This window comes from Typopeltis vanoorti, chromosome 8, assembly GCF_054136105.1.
Source record: "Typopeltis vanoorti isolate ZY-2024b chromosome 8, IOZ_Tvanoo_1.0, whole genome shotgun sequence".
NCBI classification, from domain to species: Eukaryota; Metazoa; Arthropoda; class Arachnida; order Uropygi; family Thelyphonidae; genus Typopeltis; species Typopeltis vanoorti.
Genome location: NC_143556.1, coordinates 37,620,410 through 37,642,988, shown reverse-complemented (window position 1 = coordinate 37,642,988; position 22,579 = coordinate 37,620,410). Strand labels below are relative to the sequence as shown.

The following is a 22,579-nucleotide window of genomic DNA, read 5'->3' as shown; positions in this document are numbered from 1 at the left end:
AACTTACCATCAAATGGATAAAGTGCACGTGCGGTACCCAATACTGGTAGTGGCTCCATATCAAACTCCCCATGATCGCCACGATCAAAGTCTCCATCAACATCAGGAATACTATTATGACTTGCTCCGATGCCACTTTCTGGGCTGTTGGAGGAACTAGGTTTCAGGTGGGAACTGCATTTTTAGAATGTGCACATCAATATAAATTACAAGACTAAGAAAATGTCAGGGATAATTGCATACAATTTGTGATACTCTTAATAATATCTAAACTAAACTAACAGTTCAAGCATTTTTTTAAAAAATTTCAATGAAACAATCACATAAAATTCTCACTTAGTCCAAAACTATAATTATTATGCAGATACTACAACATAGCTCGACTATTTGCTTTACTATAGTGGACTCGTGATTTACAGTTATTCATAGTAATGATTTCTCTACTTGGCTCACATTTAGTGTTCATTTTTTGAAATACACGCAAGAATCTATGAAAATAATGTATTTATCTTTTTTTTCTCTCTCTCCCAACAGGAATATTTAATATGTGGAAGATACTTTGATACTTCATATTTTAATTTATATCAATCGTATGATCGTATAGCATTCATGAATAAGCCCTGTAAAGTGAAAAAATAGATATATTTTGTTTAAATACTACTGGAATGAATAAATGCAAGTAGTAAGATTTGATGTAGTTATTTTAATAATAATTAAGTATGTCCTATTAGAAATACATCTCAAGAACAACAAGAGTCCTGGAGATGACAACATAATAGGTGAGATGCAAAAATATGGGGAAGAATTACTTGTAAAAGAAATGCATAACTATGCAATGAAATATGGAGATCAAGGTATGCTCCCGAAGAGTGGAAAAAAATCGGTCTTGGTTATTCTTCATAAGAAAGGCAGTGCTTTAGAATGCACCAATTACAGAACTATTGCATTAATGAGTCATCTTGGCAAAGTGCTGATGAAAATACTAACAGAATGCCTGAGGTTATATGGTGGCACATCTTCCTGATGAGCAAATCAAATTTCGAAAAGATCGAAGTACAGTGCAACAAATACTTGCACTCACACTAATAGCAGAGAAAGCTCAAAGAAAGAACAAAAAGATATACTGCTGTTTTGTCGACTTCCAAAAAGCATTTGATAATATTGACCAAAATATAACATGGGCAGTCTTGGAATCCTATGGTGTAGACCAGTGGTGGTGAATCTTTTTATGTGCCCGTGCCAAAAATTTACAAATCGAGTTGCTGACGTGCCAGTGTGTGCCAAAAATTTACTAATCGAATTGCTGACTTGCCCAGCAGTCTTTAATAGGGGAAAAATTAATACAAAATTAATCTAACTTAATTTATTTTATTTATAATATTTATTTATATATAATTTTATAATATTATTCAGTGTAAAATTGATTATTGTATTATTAAACTGATTTTAATGATGTTGGTTTCAAAAAATATTTATGCATTGTAACTCACCATCGAAGTTAGCTGAGCAGGGGAAGCAGCAGAAGGATGTCAACTTCAGCAAAATGCTTACCATATTTACTCGAAAAAAAATCGCACCCCTGATTTTACTTTATGAAAAAAGACATTAAAAAGTTTTGCATATACCTCGCACATGAAAAATGTTTAAACATGTGTTCACGCAAGGCGATAGTAACTCGCTCCCTGCAGTTAACAACATGCCCTCCCCAAAAGCCATTATACTGCAGATGCAAGAAAAAGTAGTTTTATGGTGTTCCTGAATAAGGTACAGAGCCTTTTCAACAAATAGTGCAATTACAGAGAGTTGGAATAAAAACGGCGATAACTAATGAATCACGTCCCTTCTCACAGAAACTATGCTGTATATACTTAAGAAAACCATACGTGGCACCAGAAGCACAGTATCTAACTAAAAACTCTTGTCTAATTTTTCAATTACATGAAATAAATATTTGTTTTATTGCATCTGAAATTCTTGATGTCATTATGACAGATCACAAAGGCTAACTTCAAATAAAATTCTACCATGAATTAAAATATGCCATATAATGCATGCATGGGTTCCCATGCCAGCTCAAATGCAAACAAGCATCAATAAAATTGAACCAAGGGTAGAGAAACTTTGTGAGTTGAGCTCGCCAGTAATGAGAAGTGCCATCAGAATGATAAATGACACCCCACCATGAATGTGTTAAAACTAAGAAATATATAGTGAATGTTGTTATGATAGTTTCAAATGTTATGGAATTCGGTTGAAGAGAATTAGCATTTCAACTCAACAATGGTTGCCTTTGTCTTTGGGTCGCGCAATCTTCTGTTAATACTGCACCAATCATATGCACTTCTTCATAGCTGCTCACTGGTGTAAAACAAAATTTAACTTGTACGTATTGTAACAATTTAAAAAAAAAAAAAATAGACTAAATAATCTATAAGCATATAAAAGGATATCACCTGTAAATCATTGACGTGCCATAGGTTCACCATCTATGGTGTAGACAATAAATTGATCCGCCTGCTGAAAGATATAAACAGCCAAGCACAAGCAAAAATCAGAATAGCAGGTGAGACAGGAGATTGGTTTGCCACTAGTCAAGACAAGGGGACACAATATCACCAATCATCTTCATCGCACATCTAGGAAGATCACTAGATAAGATTAAAGAAGAAGGTGGAGGCATTTCAATAAATGACATGAGAATAAACTACCTCTGCTTTGCAGATAACATCATCCTGATTGAAAGAGACGCAGCAAGGCTGGAACAGGCATTGCAAACACTACACACAGAAGGAAAAAAGATATGGACTAAATGTCAACTTTGAAAAAACTAAAACAATGATATTCGGACAACAGGAGTTACTGAACAGAGTTACGATAGACAGATTTCAACTGGAAAACGTGGAACACTTCACATATCTTGGATGCGAAGTGTTCCACGTTTTCCAGTTGAAATCTGTCTATCGTAACGTAACTCTGTTCAGTATTTGGTCTGATTTGGACCCCAAAAAAGAGATCAAAATTAGAATAGCCAGTGCAACAACTATTTTAAAAGCCATGGACAAAATATGGAAGAGCCGAGCTATAAAGATGCAAACTAAACTGTGCATTGTAGAAATCTGCATCTTCAGCAGCATGCTCTATGGATGTGAGGCCTGAGTACTTCTGAGAGAATCTGAAAGGAGGATATAAACATTTGAGAGGAAGTGCTATAGAAAGATCTTGAGAATAAGCTGGATCCAGAAAGTGAACAATGAGGAAATCTACAGACGAATACAACCAAAAGAAAACCTGATCCAGAAAATAATCAAAAGGAAACTATGTCTCTTTTGTCATATATGTAGAATGAATGATGAGAGGAAAATAAAAATGCTGCTGTTTGGGATGATTGAAGGAAAGAACAAAAAAGGAAGACCAAACAGAGAATGGGGAGATGACATTGTCAAATAGTGCGGAAATTCTATACACAAACTGAGTCATCTTGCACAAAATAGAATGCAATGGAAGAATCATATCAAGATGGCATCAGACACCTATGGGCATTGAACCCATGGTCGTTGATGACGATGAATTAGTTTAATTGTTTAATGCAATTGGTTTAATTTGAATAATAAATTGGTTGTGAAAGATGTAGTTATACAAATGGACAGGAATCTGAAACACACAAACAAATTATGGTGAAGGCATACTCATGTGGTTTAATGGTTAAAAGAGACTACTATGTACAAAACAACAGTTGAGAGGATGGTAGTGACTTCTAAAGATCTATAACTATTGTAGTTAATAGTAAAGAATGACTTCTTGAAGAATGCCAACAAGCAGCCAGAAGTCAAAGTCTCTTAGCCTCAATATGATAAATGATACAATAATTGACTGATGGTAGCAAATATCTTCTAGTCTGGTGTGAGCCTTTGTCACTGACTCAAACAAGAACTAACTGAAATTAGTAACATGGACTACAGGTTTAGGATAATATTTCTAGTTTCCAGAGGTAAGGTTTGATAAACTAAGATAGACTGGCTTGAGTGATGTATCAGAGACATCAGAAAAATGCAAATGACTTTTAGAATTGGAGGTGAGAGATAAATTTCACTGCCTGATGTGAATCCACTGCTCCGCTTACTGTAGACCTGAAGCTGCTTGAAAAAAGTCTCATGTTTGGTCTCTAGACCAGTGTTACTGGATCACATTAAAAAAATAGAATAAAATAAAATAATGCTAAAATAGATAAGACCCTTAGCCCACCTAAAGTATTAATGTACTACAGCTTTATAATCTTTTATTGGGGGAGGGAGAGTATTATATTAACAAAGCGCGCGCGCGCACGCACACACACACACACACACACACACACACACACACACACACACACACACACACACACACACACACACACACACACACGTTCAAAATCCAAGGACAAACACTATTTATAAAGATTACAGCCACAAATTCAGACGAATCTGCTGCAATTTGTATAACTGGTGATTTAGAGTAAAAAGTGGGTACACGTTCACATTTTAGAATTGCATGGAAAGGGGTCATGTGGTAGTACTCAACAAGATAAAAGGCAAAAGGCTGAGCTAAGTGAATTGTGTTTGAAGGAAGTTCTTTTCAGGAAGGAATAAAGTTGCAAACTTGGATGTCTTATAATGTCTCAAACACATCATCTAGATGATTTCATGCAGGGAAGAATTATTGGAAAGCTTGAAGAAGGCTGCAGAATTACTGATATTATTAGAGAGTTTGGAATCTCACGCAGCATTGTATCCAGGCTCTGGGCAGCATTTACAACTAATGGAATGTGTTCCAGACATTTGCTAAGAGGTTCCCCTCACTCTACCATGGAGCATGAAGATAGATTTTTGGTTATAACAGTAAAATGTAATTGATGCACCATGGCATGTCAGCTAGCAAGTCAGCTCCATTCAAGCTACAGGCATGTGGATATTTCAACAAACTGTGGCAAGATGTCTACAACAAGCAGGCCTATATGCCTGAAGTCTTTGTCCCTTTATCCACAGCTCATCGTAGAGCACATTTTCAATGGTACAACACTAGTATCCATAAAAATTGGACAAGGTACCAATGGGCAAATGCACTCTTTACAGATGAGAGTCGTTTTAGTCTTTCCTCCAATTCTAGATGACAATTGATCTGGCATAAAAATGGTACTGCTTACCATCACAAGAATGTTCTTGAAAGGAATAGATATGGCAGTATTGGGGTCATGGTGTGGAGAGGCATTATACTTAATGGATGCACTAAGCTACAAGTGCTGTAAAAAGGGACTATGACTATCAATGTCATGTTCGGTTGTTCTATGGTGATGTAGACAACATATTCATTTTTATGAATGACACTGCCACACCACATCATACACAAGCAGTGGGAGATACTTCTGGAGACTGAGGATATTAGTCTGTTTCTTGCATGACTGATGAGCTGTCTATATGTTTGTAATCCGGAGTTGACCTTTATTGATGTTATCCATTTAATTCTTGGTCTTCCTTTTTTTCTTTTAATCTTGCATACAGAGCAAGGTTGGGTAGCCTTTTTGGTGGCATTCTCTCAACATGGCCGTACCACTGAAGTTGTCTTCTTTTGATCTTTTCTATTAATGAGTCTGTATATTTCAGGTCTTGTCTTACAGTTTCATTTGTTTTCTTTTCTGTCCATTTTGTTTTATTTTTCTGAGACATTTCAATTTGAAAGCATCCAGTTTTTGTATCTCTGTCTTCTTGAGTGTCCAAGTTTCTGAAGCATATAGCACAGTGGGTATTATAATTGCATTATATAATTTTATTTTTAGAAGTTTGTAGATTTTATTATTTTTTCAGATTTTTCCTAGTTTATTAAATGATGACCAAGCAGTTGATATCCTATGTTTAATAGTGGTCATGGTATCCAAGTGTTCTGTTATTACTGTTCCTAAATAGTTGAATTGTTTTACCTGTTTAATTGATACATTCAAGGAGAATGTTTACTTGTTCTTTGTTTTTTTTTCTGTATTTATGGTCATGCTGTATTCTTTAGCCATATTGTTTAGTTTGGTTATTAGGTTCACATTTTTTCTTTTATGTCTGTTATCATTATAATGTCATCTGCATATTTTATGTTATTAAGGTTATAACCATTTGGGATGACCCCTTTTTCTCCTTCCAAGGCTTGGTTAACCATATCCTCTAGGTAGATGTTAAAAAGGTATGGGGAGATGGGACATCCTTGGGCTACTCCTTTACTGACATTTATTTTATCTGTTGTTATACTGTTGAATTTAATTATTGCTTCTGTGAGACTATAATATTTTTCTAAGAAGTCTAGGGTATCTTCATTGATTTGTTTCTGTTTTAATATTCTTAATAAAGTTACTCTGTTTATTGAGTCAAATGCCTGTTTAAAATCTATAAAACAGTAATAGATATTTTTGTTATGTTTCCAGTATAATTCTGCTGGTCTTTGCATTATGAAGATCTGATCCAATGGAGAAATTCTTTCTGAAGCCTGCCTGTTCTTCGCTAAGAATGATCTCATATGGGCTATTTATTCTGTTCTGTAATACTCTTGTAAATATTTTGTAAACATAGCTGAGTAATTTGATTGGCCTGTAATTTTTACAATTTTTCGTATCACCTTTCTTGTAAATTGGTATGATAATTAATGTTCTCCAATCTTCTGGTATTTCTCCTGATTTAATGATTTTGTTGAAAAGTGCAGTAAGGAATTTTAAAGTTGTTTGCTTTCTTTCTTTCCAGAGTTCTGATGGAATTTGGTCTATCTTTGGTGCTTTGTCAGATTTCATTTGCTCTAAACAGTGTTTCTCAACCTGTGGTTGGCAACGATGGGACAGGTGGTCCGCAGGCAGACTTAAATTAATCAAATAAATATAAATTTTTTTAATTATCCAAACAAATTAAAATTGAATAAGTAAAAATTACTGAAATGAAATGGAGACAAAAAAACAACAACAAATAGCATCAGAATGTTCAAAGGCAGAAGCAATAAAACTATACGGCTGTTCATTTCACCCTCTTTTATTACTCATCATTCTGGCACTACAATAATTTGTAGCAGCAGAATTACGAATAATAAGAGGGGTGAAGTGAACAACAATATAGTTTTAAGTGAACATGAATTGAAGTGAACATGTGTTATCCACATTTCAACCAATTGCTTGTTGTTTATTGATATTTATTACTGAAGGTTTTCCTCCTTCAACCAAGGCTCAGCATACCTTCAGAAGTGCTAAATGATACCCCGACAAAGTGCGTCTGAGTTAACCCCATTATTTATACATTTTTTGGAAACATTTTTTAATAATGGAAAAGTGGCTTAGAACTAGGACTTTGAAAAGAAGAGCAAATGAAACAGGTGATGCTAACCCTAATTGTGATACACGTGTTGTAACAGCGACTAAATCTGATACTATTAAAGTAGAAGAAACAAGCAGTTCAAAGAAAAAAATACAGTAGGAAATATAACGGTTCATATTTGGAATTCGGGTTTACTTGGTGTGGAGTTGAAAGTGAAGAGAAACCTCAATGTGTTTTGTGTTATGAAGTGTTGTCGAATGAGTGCATGAAACCTGCGAAATTCGACATTTAGAGACTAAACATTGTGATGTGAAAAATAAGCAAATTTGAAAAAAAAAAAAAAAAAAAAAAAAAAAAGCCAATTTCAGCGACGCTTAGCAACATTAAATCATGGGAAAGATGTACTTTCGGCCATGCGTTCGATTAATAGCAACTCTAAGCATTTTTCTCTTAAGTTTGCACATAGCGAAAACAGGGAAACCTCAATCTATCAGGGAAAATTTACTACTTCCAGCTATAAAAGATGTGGTAAAACCATGTTTGGCAACAATTTACTAAAAGATGTTGATTTGACTCCTTTTTCAAATGACACTGTCGGTTCACAAAATTAATGATATGGCAGGTGACGTAGAAGTTAGAATCTCAGTTAATCGAAAGAGTTAAGAAGAGCCCTTATTATGTATTACAAATAGACGAGACCCCCGACATTACAGATGATGCGCAGTTAATATGCTATGTAACATATGCGCATGATAACAACATTCATGACAATATTCTGTTTTGTAGAACTTTGTCATCCTTAACAACTGGAGAAGAAATCTTTCTCAATAATTACAAAATACACAAAGGGATCCAGTGGGAAAAATGCATGGGCTTCTGTTTTCGGAAGAGCTTGCACCCTTACAGGCAGGCATACTTGGGAGTTGTTTCTATGGTCAAGGAAGTGACTCCGGATATGAATCAAGTATATTGTTTCATACATAGGGAAAGGTTGGCCTCCAAAGGAATGTCAGCAGAATTTAAAACTGAGCTATACAATGCTGTAAAGCTAGTTAATTTTATTAAGGCTCGACTGCTAAATAACAGGTTATTTTCAGTATTCTGCAATGAAATGGACAGTGAATATATACAACTTTTGTTTTATTCTGGAATTCACTGGATTTCCTGGCACAAAGTATTAACAAGCTTTCAATTAAGGCACGAAGTTTTACTATTTGTAAATGAATGTAATTCTAATTTTGCATCACTCCATGTTGACGAAGCATGGTTATCAACACTATCCTACCTTTCAGACATTTTTTTCGAAATTAAATGAACTAAATCTCTCCCTTCAGGGAAATTCTTTAGCTGTTCTTGATGCCTACGACAAAATAAAGGCATTCGAGAAAAAAAAAAAAACTGATGTTGTGCATTAGTTATGCAAAAGACAGATAATTTGCACCTTTTCCATTGGAATCCTTTTTAGTGGAAAATAATCTTGTTTGTTGATTCTGAGTTTTTGGAAAGAGTTTGTGACCACCTCAAAACCCTGAAACAGAATTTTGAAACATATTTTCCGAATAACTTTTATAAGAAATTTCTGTGGATTCGAGATCTATTTCAGGCTTATAGTCATGAAAATGACCCTTCGCTATTGAAAAAAGAACAGTTAATTGAGCTTTCAAGTGACAGTGGGCTCAAAATGCAATTCTGTGATCTTGGTTTGGCTCGATTCTGGATCTTGCCTTCAGTGAGAAGTGAATTTCCCACATTATCTAAAGAAGCACTGAAAATCGTCATGCAGTTTTCTACAACCTGCCTTTGTGAGAAGGGATTTTCACTCCTTCAAATAAAAACAGGGAAACCTCATTCTATCAGGGAAAATTTACTACTTCCAGCTATAAAAGATGTGGTAAAAACTATGTTTGGCAACAAGTTACTAAAAGATGTCGATTTGACTCCTCTTTCAATGACACTGTGGGTCGCAGAATTAATGATATACAGAAATCGTCTTAGTGTGTGTGTGTGTGTGTGTGTGTGTGTGTATGTGTATGCCGATGTTCAACTGAAGTTGACCAATATTGAGCCAGATATCCAGCGATTCTGCAAAGGTTGAGAAGCTGAACCATCTCATTAAAAGTAAGCAGTAACATAATTATATCATATTATTTATTTGGACTACAGTTTCCGATTATTCTTGGTACTGGTTTTGAAATTAATCCATTTCCAAATTTGGAAAAAATCGGGGATGAAACAAAAGTTACGCAAAGTGATGTCACGGTGAGGCTCTGCTGGTGAGGAGGATAGCTGCGTCCCATTTAGCAAAGTTTCATATCTTGTACAATTGCTTGCGGGAATATGTGGCTGAGCACACTGAATCTGTCGCATGCAGACAACAATATCCGTACGGTCATGGATTGTACAGAAACACACATCACAACGTAATGAATACAAGCAGCACACAGGATAGATATAAATAAAACCACCACATGATTAATCAATCTGCCAGATTTACAATGGCCACTGTTGTTTGTGCCTCTGGATAAAACAGGACGGATATAATTAAAACCACCAACATAACATGATTAGTACAAATCACACGCATATAGTATATATGGCATAGGGTCGCTGGCTGGAAAATGTGCCCGACCATGTGGATGGCACTTTGCGAATGACATCGTGGGTTGGACTGTTTATAGATATCGGGAATGACCTCATATAACAGGATGTCTTAAATTTTTTTTGCTGGTCATGGAAAACTCCTCAGGGAAATAAGGTGATTTGTATCGGCCGGATGTGTGTGTGTGTGGAGGCATTAATGGCTTTGGGATGTTCTGAGTGAAATTTTTGGGTATATGCAGGGGATGGTTTAGACAGGACATATGATGTCATCCATGATGGAATCCAGGTGTCAAGTTCGTATTCAGTATTATGATGAATGGAGTAAGATAAGAACAACATTTTTCCTTTGTCTCACAATGCAATTAGCGAACAGAACAGTTTACATGTTGCAGGTCAAATCAGAGAGTGCGTGAAGATAAAAATTGTTGTGGAGCTAGCTTCATGGGATGACATATAAAATTGCTGTGGGTAGATGAATTGGGATTAAAGATAAACGTCATTGTGGGCAGATCAGTGGGATGGCACTGACTCCCTGTTCATTTGCCCATGGTACCAACGGTGCTAAAAATGTTGTGGGGTGAGCTTAATGAGTGTGGGCAGATAAATGGGGATTTCAGCAGGATGGCACTGACATACCCATTCATTTGCCTACAGCAAATCGGAAACTGATACCTTTATTTGTTTAATAAAAATTAAAACTTTGTTCAATGATGATACACTTTTAATCGTTTACTTCCAACTTAATTATGTTTCCATATGTATTTGTAAATGATTATATATATGTAAAATGTTGTATATAAATATATAAATGTAATATGTAAATATTGTATGTAAATATAATATGTATATGTTGTAAATGTATATGTAAATGTTGGTAATCCCCACATACATTTAAAAAAAATATATATAACTTAGTGGTCCATAGAATTGTTTTAGGCATTTTACTGGTACTTGGGCTTAAAAAGGTTGAGAAACGCTGCTTTAGAGCATTCTCCACTTCATTAAGGTGTCATATCTTGAGTTAGTGTGGGGCTTTGTTATTAGGTAGTTATTGCTTTCATTCTTAAAGGTTTCTTGGTAGTTTTCCATCCATATTGCTTTTATTGCATTTGGATTTCCTGTTTCCTTGCCCTGATGGTTGATCATTGTTAGAGGTAGTGGTGAAAAGTTTTTTGTAATTTCTTTATTTGTGTTATGTAATGATTTATCTATGATGTAATAATTGAGTTATGGTATTTATATGCCTCATTGCATTTTTCTGCTTTTTTGTTTAGCTAGTTTTCTTTAGCCTGTCTGCAGAGTTTATCAATTTTGTTTCTGAATTGTTTGTATTTCTTCTTGTTTTCTTCTGAGGTATGTCTGTTTATTTTTTTTCTTCACATTTTTCTAAAATTTAAGATGTTACCCATTAATTATTGGGTCTCATCTAAATGTCTAAAGTTTCCCTTGCCAGGTTAATTAATATTTCTTTTCCTGTTTTCCAAAGGTTTTCAGTTTCATCTGTTTGAGTCCAATTTATTTCTTCATTGTGTGTCATAACAACAGTGAAATTTGGTGGCAGAGGTATAGTTATCTGGAAATGTTTCTTTTGGTATTGACATATCTTTGGCTGTAGTGCCTAGAAAGATGAATACACAACACTACTTTCTGATAATAAAATGCGTCAACTTTTTTTTTTTTTTTTTTTTGTGGTTAACACCCCACAAAAGGTTATTACTAAACCTACAGTACATTTGTACCATGGGTAGGCAAGGTTCCCCCCACCCCTCAAATTTTTGTTAATTTTATATATTTTTTTTGTAATTTTTTAAATTTATTTTTACATTGTCCAGAAATCCTGCTCTAGAGACCAAACCTGGAACTTTTCAGCCACTTCAGGCCTCCAATAAGCAGAGAGATGGTCTCAGACCGGGCAATGAAATTCATCTTCCACCTAAAGACAATCACAAATATCCATGACTATGGTGAGATTCAAACCTGCCACCTGTTGGTTGGAGAACGGGATGCTAACTGCTTGGCCAACCAGACAGGCAGATTTAAATCTCTTTTAACATAACAATACACCATGTCATACTGTAGGAACAACGGATGTGATATAAGGAAAATTAAGTCTCAATCTCAACCCAAAGAAATATTCTTGGAAAAAACTGCTATGTCAAGTATGGGCTAGACCTGTGCAATCAACCATGGTACATCGACTAGCCTTCTTGAAGGAAACATTGTCCAAAATAGCTCACTCATCACAAACTCATGTAGTATGTTTAAAAGGATGACTGGGGACAAATGAGGGTTCATCCACCATTTAGGCATGTATGTAATTTAAAGTTCTCTGAAATTGGCTGAAAAAGATTCTCACCCCCAAATGCATAATGAAGTTTCTCTATCAATTACTGATAAATATTGGAGCTAAGTTTCCTTTCCAGAAAAAATGTGGCCAAAGTATTTATCCACAGACATTACAATATATATATATATATATATATATATATATATGAATTCAATGATTAAGGATTAAAATATGCCATAATCCAATACAGAAATACATAATATTATAATAATAATGTGGTTTCAAAGTGAATGGAGTAATGCATGCATATACAGATACATAACTTTTGAACCTAGTCTGGAATGCTTACCCATGATGTGGTACTGGAGTACTAGGTGCTGAAATTTTATTATTATTATTATTAGGATTATTCATGCTTGATTCGGAAGCACTTCTTGATAAGGAGTCTTCAGAAACACTATTTCTACTTCGTATTTGTGCATTTGGAGTTCCAGCTTTGCCTTCTGCTTCTGCTAAGTAATTCTAAACATCATGCAATGAAAAAATATGAAATAAATATTTCAAAAGCTTTAAAATAAAAAAAAAAATCAAAATCAATAAAAGAAAAGTGCAAATTAAAAAATAATTATAGGAATCATATCAACTGTATGATATTCAATTGAACGCTGGATTTTATGAGATGTTAAAGCAGAACAAATAAGATAAGCAATTTAAATATTCCTCATTATCATCTTCAGACATCCATCTTAATTTTTATATATATGTATATATATATATATATACTATTTGAACATCTGCTAAATAATGTTGTGCCATTCTCACAACCAATAAAAAAAAAAAAAAACCTCAACAGCAAAAAAAAAAAGCAATCAGATTACATCATTACAGATCATAAATTTGGCTGATAAATTGCTGATGAACATAGCATTACTATTTGGCAAATTTAAAGTAACATAATGAAAGTGACTTGACCAATGAACCTAATATGCTAAGGGAGGGTGATTATTATTAATTATGGCATAGAACAAATCTTCAATTAAAGGAGGAATAGACTGATAAGATGCAAACATTTAATTTTTGAAAAATAAAGTTTAGCATCTTTCAAAAAGTATGCTACATTTATATAAAGGCCTTAAGGTATTAATACTAAAACCTAGTACAACATTTTACAGTGTAAGTTAAAACTGCAAGAAATTAAATTCTAGTCTGACCCTTTATCCAAGTGTAAACCAACAAAGTTTGCATGTAAAGTATCTTCATGACTATGCTACTTGTATATAAAGGATGATGACTTCACATCAATTATCTTAGTATCCTATAATGCAAAGCACATTTCCTTTCAGATGTGCATAATGCTATGCATTATGGAAAGGGCCACTACTGAGACCAGTTTCTACCTTTATTGAGGTCTCATTCTCATCTGTGGGAGCCAGAAAAAGCTTTCTACATCTATCTCTGATGATACATCTTTTTGCTACTTGTACGAGTATATGGGAAATCTTTTTTTGCATTAATTCAACCTTAGTATATCTTCTGAGTTTGGTTCCCACTGATGAGATTTCAATAAAGGTTGAAACCAGTCTGAGTAGTGTCCTCTCCCATAATGCATAACAATTATATACATCCGAAAAGGTGTGTGCTTTGCAGAAGCAGTAGTCTAATCATGGAAATTATTTCATTTGGTATTGCTATCATTGCAAAGAGCATAAGGTTGTAAAAAGTATAGTGTGGTAGAGAAAACTTGTACAAGGTCGTGGTTTGGGTTACCAAGAGTGCAAATGGCATCTACAGTATATTTGAAAAGATAACTGGGAGTGGGGGGGTTGGTGGGAAGGAGGAGAAAGAGAGAGAAAGTGTTATCTAGTATTCTGGCTAGTAATCAGATAATTAGTGTTAGATCATTGTTTATAACAAATACTTCTGCATCTCTTACAACTTTGTCAGTTAAGCTGGAAGAGATACAGAGGCCTCATAAAAACAAATAATTTTTTATGAGGCCTCATCTAGATTACTGCACATAGATATGATTACATGTGTTTCTTAGAGGAGTGCTTAAGGGTCAAAGATGTATAACTGGAGGGAGACCTTCACGTAGCCTTTTAAGGCATGCAGAGAACCACCCAGGGCTTCTGACCTAATGTCCTCATTGCAGTGCACCCTGTAAGGTATCTACCCAGATACTGAATGAACAAGGATGCGCTGGCAATTTGAGATTCAGCCGACCAAATTTTATTCTTGCTGGCTTAAACCACAATATAAAATGATGGTACAACATGACAGAATTTCATGCCGGGTGAGGTGTCACCCGGTTAAACAAAGGACTTGTTGTTTTTGTCACAGAAAACAGCGCAAAATTAGCTATGGAACAAATCCTGGAAGACATCCCAACTCAACATTAGCAAGGCTCAACATTATATTATCAATGTAAGAAGCATCAACAGAAAAGAAATGGAACTAGCAGAAGAATTGGATAAGTACCAGATTGACAAAATAGGCATAACTGACACAGAGACAACAAAAAACAGGTGAGATTTTCTAAGCAACAATCTAAGCAACAAATACAAAATGTCATATTCAGGCAATAACAATCAAAGAAAACAGGGAATAGCTATAGTATTAACACTAAATTTGAGGATAATCTTCTTGAATGGCAGGCAATATCAAGTACAGTGATGTGGGCAAATATCAGAATGGGGAACTACACAATGAGGATTATTTGTGCTTATGGTCCCATAGAAGGGTCAACCAAAGAAGAAATGGAGGAATTTTTTGAGCCGTTAGAGAAGTCAGCTGGCACAATGAAAAAGGAAAAGTTGGGTCTTGTTGGAGATCTAAACAGCAGAGTAGGAAATGATTACCAAACATATAGAAAGATTCTGGAAATATTTGGAGAAAAGTGCAAAACTAATAATAATAGTAAATATCTGCTTAATTTCTGTTCAGAACATGGATTAGTTATTACTAATACCATGTTCCAACATAAAAATGTGCACAAATTCACATGGAGAGAAGATGCAAGAAATAAGATAAAGAGCAAGTTAAAATATTGTTTTGAGCAGAATGAAATTAAATTTCATACTGAAAAGAACAGTGTGTAAGAAAGTTTTAAAATGAATCGAAGTTGAGCAGCTTTCAGAGGTGAACTGTAGACTCAAATACACAAACATAATTGAAGAAAAAAATGAAAAAGTTTGAAAACAAGAACCAAAGTTTGGAGTTTCAATAGCAAACCCTGAAGAAAACATTGTTTAATTCAGTCAGAGAGGCATGTGGTGAGATTGTCTGTAAGGACAGAAAAATCAGAACTCTATGGTGGACTGAAGAAGTTAAAGAGGCAGTCCAGAAATAGAAGAAAGTATATGGAAAATTCCTGGCAAGTAGGTGGTCAGCTTGTACTCTTAGAGAATACAGAGAAAAATATAAGAAAGTGAAGTACTGTGTAAAACTAGCTAAACAAAAGTCATGGGAAGAGTTTGGTAAGTCATAGAAAATAAATATCAGCAAAGTGGCAAAATATTCTCATAGCTATTGAAAAGAGAAAGAATACCATTCTGTTAGGCAGGATAATGATGTGACTGTTTATGTAGATATCTTCCTCTGTGTGTTGGCTTTCTATAAATGGAAAAAGATAGTGAACCATCTGAAAGCCAAGCGACTAATGTGTTAAGAAAAGGTAAACAGTTTTTAGATTTTTTTTTTTTCTACTGTGAAGTGAATTTTGGAGTGTTGACTATTTAGGTTGGTAACTTTACCAAGTGTAAGCAAACAAAGTTTGAGCCTGAAGTATATTCAGAAATGGGGCAACTCGTGGTAAAGGTGGAGTAAATTCTGATCACTTGCCTTAGTATCTCCCATAATGCAAAGCACATCTCTTTGTGGACATGTATAATGCTATGCATTAAGGGAAGGGCCACTACCCAAGACCAGTTTAGACCTTTATTGAGGTCTCATCAGTGGGAGCCAGACCCCAAGGTGGAAGTAATGCAGAAGTCATATCACCATATACCAGTTGCCAAAAGGTGTCAACACCTTATTATTAAAATTCTCTGGATTAGAGATAGTTGATGGAAGTTTTTTCACTTGACAATGCTACCAATTATATATTTGGTTTAACCAAGTGTAAGCAAACAAAGTTTATGCCTGAAATATTTTCAGGAATGGGGAAATTCGTGGTAAAGGTGGAGTAAGTTCTGATTACTTGCCCTGGTATCTCCCATAATGCAAAGCACATCTCCTTGTGGACATGTATAATGCTATGCATTAAGGGAAGGGCCACTACCCAGACTGATGTGGTTTGCATTATGTGCGTTTGGATAAAGGATTAAACCAAATATATAATTGTAGCATAGCCAAATGAAAAAACTTTCATAACTATCTCTAATTCAGAGAATTTTAATAATACAGCATTGAGACCTTTTGGCAACTGGTATATGGTGATATGACTTCTACATTACTTCCACCTTAGTATCACCACCTCGGGGTCTGGCTCCCACTGATGAGACCTCAATAAAGGTTGAAACTGGTCTGGATAGTGGCCCTTCCCTTAATGCATAGCATTATACATGTTTGCAAGGAGATGTGCTTTGCATTATGGGAGATACTAAGGCAAGTGATCAGAACTTACTCCACCTTTAGCACGAGTTGCCCCAGTCCAAACAAAATACTTCAGGTGCAAACTTTGTTTGTTTACACTTGGATAAAGGATTAAACCAAATATATAATTGGTTCCAAGTAAAAGTTAGCTAAAATTAGTTCATTTGGTGTTGCAATACCATTAAATGAATAATGTTCAACACCTAAGCTTGTCTACTAGATTGATAAACCTCCACAGAGATTAGGTATGGAAAGCGTGACAGTTCATTAAGTTGAAACCGAAATTGGACGGACAATAGAGCAGGTTAGCCTTCCTCATATGATGCCATGATAATAATATTTTTCCTGCTTTTCTCAAAGAAAAGTTATGTTTGGCTAAGGCACATTATTATTTACTGACAGGTGAGTTTAATGCTCCTACAGGAAGAAACTGTCTCTACTTGCATAGAGCTTACCAAGTTAAACAGCACTATAATGGCTCAACATGAAGTACTATTTACTGTTTTAAATCCTAAACTATGGACCACCCTATTATACATCTTCAAAGATTTGGCAAAGAAATATTCATGAAACTTAAAAGCAAGCACTTGAAGAATTTTGACAAATCTAATATTCCTCTGCACAGTATAGTTGACAGCATAAACAGACCTACTCATAAACTTGCTCAACAGTTAGGTAAGTCGCTTGTCCCCTTTTACTAGCAACTCCTCTACTTTATAAAAAATTTGGTCCATTTCAAATCACTAGTTAAAAATCATATCCTTAAAAATTCAGACATAATGGGTAGTTTCAACGTCACTTCTTTATATACTAATGTACTACTAAGAGACTTGTGATTTCATAAAGTCTAATTTCCCTAAGGATATCTTCAAATTATTCAAATTTACTGTGTATGCAGGTCACTTTACATGACAAGGAAAAATCTACAAGCAGATTAATGGTACTGCAGAGCCGCCCCCCCATTTAGCTAATGTTTACATGGAACACTTTGAAAACAAAACACCACAGCTACATATAAGCCCATTGTGGTTATGCTATGGTTTGCCATTTGGCACTACATGCAAGTCACTTTGGATTCCTTGGTTACCTACCTAAACAGCCAACACTCCAAAATTTACTTCACAGTAGAAAAAAGAATCTAATAACTGTTTGCCTTTTCTTGACACATCAGTCACTTGGTTTTCAGATAATTCACTATCTTTTTTCGATTTATTGAAAGCTAATACACAGGAAGATAAACAATCACATCATCATCCCATCCAACAGAATGGTCAAAAAACACTTACACACAGAGCTAATGCTACTTTGTTCTAATGATGCAGCACAAAACTTAAATATTTTTGTTATACCTTCCTGGCTAGTGGCAACAGATCCTACAATAAATAAAACACTACATGGCCCTCTTACTTCCTCCTCCTCAAACACACAAGAAAAAAACAGAGTTGCTAATTTGTTAAATTAGCAACCCTGATCTGCTCATCTAAGTGACCAGTGGTGTGCCTCAGGACTCTGTGCTTGGGCCAATGTTGTTTAATTTGTATATAAATGATATAGGAAACGGCTTAAAGGGAGATATTCAGTTGTTTGCTGATGATGCAAAGTTGTGTAGTGCAATAAAAAATCAAGCTGATGTTGAAAGTTTGCAGGAGGATTTAAATAAGCTGGTAAAATGGGCAAAAGAAAATGGATGTCAGTTCAATGTGGAAAAGTGTAAAGTCATGCATTTTGGGATTAAAAGATTACCAGCTGTGTACTACATCGATGGAAAGGTACTCCAAGAGATTGATGAGGCTAGGGACTTAGGGGTATTGGTAGATAGGGAGATGAAGTTCAGAGGACACATTGCTAAGGTGTCCAAGATTGCACATAGGATTACTTGGTTGTTGAGGAACACACTGACATCCAGAGATAAAGAGGTTATTATTCCCCTTTATAAAGCATTGATACTTCCACATTTGGATTACTGTGCTCAGGTCTGGTCACCTGGATTCCTTGGAGATGAGGAGGCTGTGGAGAGGGTTCAGAGAAGAGTGACCAAGTTGGTGAGTGATATAAAAAATGCTCCCTACATTGATAGATTGAGAGCTTGTGGATTGCAGAGATTGGTTGATAGGCGAAGAAGAGGGGATATGATAGAAACATTCAAATTACTAAAAGGTTTTTATAGGATTGATGCAGGGGAAATGTTTCAGCTGTGTGATAGTGATGGAAGAACAAGAGGTCATCTCTGGAAATTAAAGAAGAGTGTGGTTAACAAAGGTGTCAGAACAAGGTTTTTTGCCTGGAGGGTTGGTGAATGAGTGGAATTCATTGCCTGACTTAGTTGTGAGCTCTTCGTCTGTAAATGAATTCAAGAAGAGATATGACAGATATTGTTTTGCTAGTTTGGGTCTCCCGCAATGAGTCTACTGACTCCATGGAGATACCCGTAATAATAATAATAATAATAATAAGTATAAACTCCATTCTCTAGCATGTCCTGGCATGTATGAAGTTCCTTGTGACTATGACTTGGCCTGCTATGGATGGACAAGTTCTGTTAACATCTGCCTTAACATAAAAAATATATTAGTTACTATTATTATGGCAAGTCTGGACAGGCAGACCATGTTTTGGACACCTTTCCTTTTTACAACATTAGAAGGACCATATTAGGACTTTAGATCTTTTGTCTGTTGCAATTTCAACTGTTGACTTTCTCTTTGTCACATGTAAACTGTAACATGTTATTTTGTGCTACGAAGATGTTGGCTTGAAATCCAGCAAAGTATAAGCCAGTTAATAAAAATATTTTTTATAATTCAGTTTGTGTTGTAAAACTGTTAAAATAAGTCATGAATAATTTCAGTTCCTAAGCTTGTCTATTAGATAGATAGGAAAATTTTTGAACTCTATGAAAAGCATACTAGAAACATAAAATACCAGAGAAGCAAGGATCAGCACTATCACTGCATGATATCTGAATGAAAAGACATCAGATTCTACGAAATGAATTGCAAATCTTATGCTGCTGTTACAGCAACACTGATAGAAAAAGTTTCGAGTCCATGGATATGTTATTACACTCTATAGACATAATGTAAACTGCAACATTAATCCAACATGCAAAAAAGAGCATGGAAACTGAACATACAATAAACAAAAGCTTATAACGAATTTGAATTACTCACATCTAACATAAAACTGTATTTGTTGCTACATGCTGACTTTTAGTTTTGGTAAGTTCATCGTCGTCAAATTTCTGACATATACCCTCATGGGGGTGTACAGGATCTTATGATAGTACTACATGAAAAACTACATAATTACTAACGTCCTATCAACAATTTTCCTCCAGATTAGTATCTGTCAACATTCTAATATTATCAGATCTTATATTTCTCTTTTCTAAGGCACTTTTTACTGTATCGATCCACCTATCAGTCTTCCTCTGAGTCTTTTTCCTGCCATCCTGGCAAAAGAACACTTGTTTAGCTAATCTTTCCTCTCTCTCACCTAAGTTCTGCTAAGACACGGCTGACATTGTTAACAATGCTAAGTAATTTCCTAATAGCCGTGTTTTTAATATGGTACTGACATTGATGTTCAGATCATCTGTTCAGTCTCCTAATCATTCTCAGGACTCTCATATATGTGGTCTCCAGTCTTTGATCAAGAGTTTTATTTCTAACTCAGCTCTCAGATCCATTAGTTAAAATTGATTTGAACACTCTTTTGTATACAGCTAGTTTAATGTTTTCACTAATCTCTCTCTTATTCCATATAAATCAATTCAGTTGACTTCCTACCATACCAGCTTTGCTAATTATGTCTATTTCAAAAATTTAATTTGTCATCTTCACAAATTAAATTAAATGTTTCTGCCTATTTTTATTGTCTTTGCCTTTTTAATGCTGAAATTTTAATACTAAATTTATTACAGCAGTTATTCAATTTTGTAAGGTAATCTTGCAGATTGTCCTGAATTTATTTAAGAGTAAACCATCATCTGCATAAATTAAAGAGCTAATATTAACATCTCCATTCTTGATATCAGGTTTAATATACCACTTTCCTTCATAATGTGATCCATAAAGTTGATGAATAACAGTGGAGCTAATGTTCATCCTTTCACACACCTGACTTAACATCAAACCATCTTCTTGTACCTCCTTCAATTTTAACTGATGCAAAGTCATGAATAGTACAAGGCTCAGGCAAGAAAGGTGACAAAGCATGGCAAGGAAGGCAAATTAAGATTGTGAGAAGAATTAGCCAAGATGGCCAAAGGAAATCCCAAAGAGTTCTTTCATTATGCGGCAAGTAAGGGGAAGAATAACCATGGAAGATTAACCTTAATGAGTGATGATGGTCACAAGGAGACAAAAGTAGATAAAATAGTTGAGTTACAAGTGAAAACTTCGCAAGAATATATCATCTTACCGAGGTTACGGATTTAACCTATGTGACAAACACTAATGTGAGAACAGAGGTGGATGAACTCGAGGTTCTTAGGATATTGCAGAATCTCAATGTAAATAAGGCTGTGGGATTAGATGAGATATCAGATAGGAGTTTGCAAGACTGCACAAGGGAACTGGCAATGCCTCTGACTAGGATGTTTAATTTAAGTCTCACCTCTGGTATAGTGCCAAAGAGTGGAAAAAGGACAAAATAATTCCTTTGCATAAGGGAGGTTTTAAGACTACAGTAGAAAATTATTGACCAATCAGTACCTCAGGTATGGTAAAAGTACTAGAAAAATTGGTAAACAAGAGAATTCAAGAATGGGTAGATAAAATATGATACTGTACGAGGGTCAACATGGCTTTGTGAAGGGTCGGTCATGCTTAAGTAATTTACTAACTTTTTATAATAGAGTAACAGCTGAGGTCGATAAAGGAAATGGCTACACAATGATTTTGCAGGATTTTGCAAAGGCATTTGACATAGAATACCACATGGAGCTCTGTTACACAAATTAGAACAAATGGTGATGGATATGATTCTCGTAGACAGGCTTATACGTTGGTTATACATTTCTAAATCACTTAGGGAATTGAAACAACGTAGATCCGAATATAAATTAAATAATACTTTAATAGATATTTCGGCAATGTCACATTGCCATTTTCTAAAGGAACTTACAAAAAGGCAGGTGCACACAGGCACTAACAATACAGTAACTGAGAATGAAGATATGAAGCTATCGTTCTCCTAGAAGTCCTGATGGTGCCCTCTGGCGGGCTAAGTAGCTAAGTAAGTTACACTCCAACATACTGACATAATGGTCAGCTTCGACGTCTCCTCCTTATTCACAAATGTCCCACTCAAGGAATCTTTAGAGCTAATCCAAGCTAAATTTTCCCCCGATATCTCAGCCCTATTTCAGTTCACAATGAACTCAGGCTATTTCGTTTGGCAGGGAAAATTCTACAAACAAATAGAGGGGACAGCCATGGGCTCACCACTCTCCCCACCCTTGGCCAATTTCTTTATGGAGACCTTTGAGAAAAAAGCCTTAGCCTCTGCCCCACAAAAACCAACCATATGGCTTCGCTACGTTGATGATGTGTTCGCTATTTGGCCACATGGCTCTGAAACACTCCTCTCCTTCCTTACACACTTAAACAACCAACACGCCAGAATCAAGTTCACCCTGGAAAAAGAGGAAAACAACTGCCTCCCTTTCCTAGACACACTAGTCACCTGCCAGCCTGATGGAACTTTGGTTTTCTCAGTTTACAGAAAACCCACCCATACAGGCAGATACATCCACCAACAATCCCCCCCCTCACAACAATATGGA

The 22,579-nt window shown here is 35.3% G+C and overlaps 1 protein-coding gene across 4 annotated transcripts in view; it reads right to left on the bottom strand.

Moving 5' to 3' along the window:
• LOC150103934 (formin-binding protein 1-like) overlaps positions 1-22,579 on the bottom strand; it is a 405,525-nt gene that overhangs the window by 42,918 nt on the left and 340,028 nt on the right. For 2 of the 4 annotated variants that reach the window (XM_090396622.1, XM_090396624.1), the window contains exons 12-13: positions 12,548-12,720; positions 8-174 (exon numbers count right to left, since the gene is read on the bottom strand). In XM_090396622.1, the coding sequence (XP_090252748.1) occupies positions 8-174; positions 12,548-12,720 (340 nt within the window). The remainder of the gene's footprint in view (positions 1-7; positions 175-12,547; positions 12,721-22,579) is intronic. The other 2 variants (XM_090396623.1, XM_090396625.1) reach the window with 2 other exon arrangements.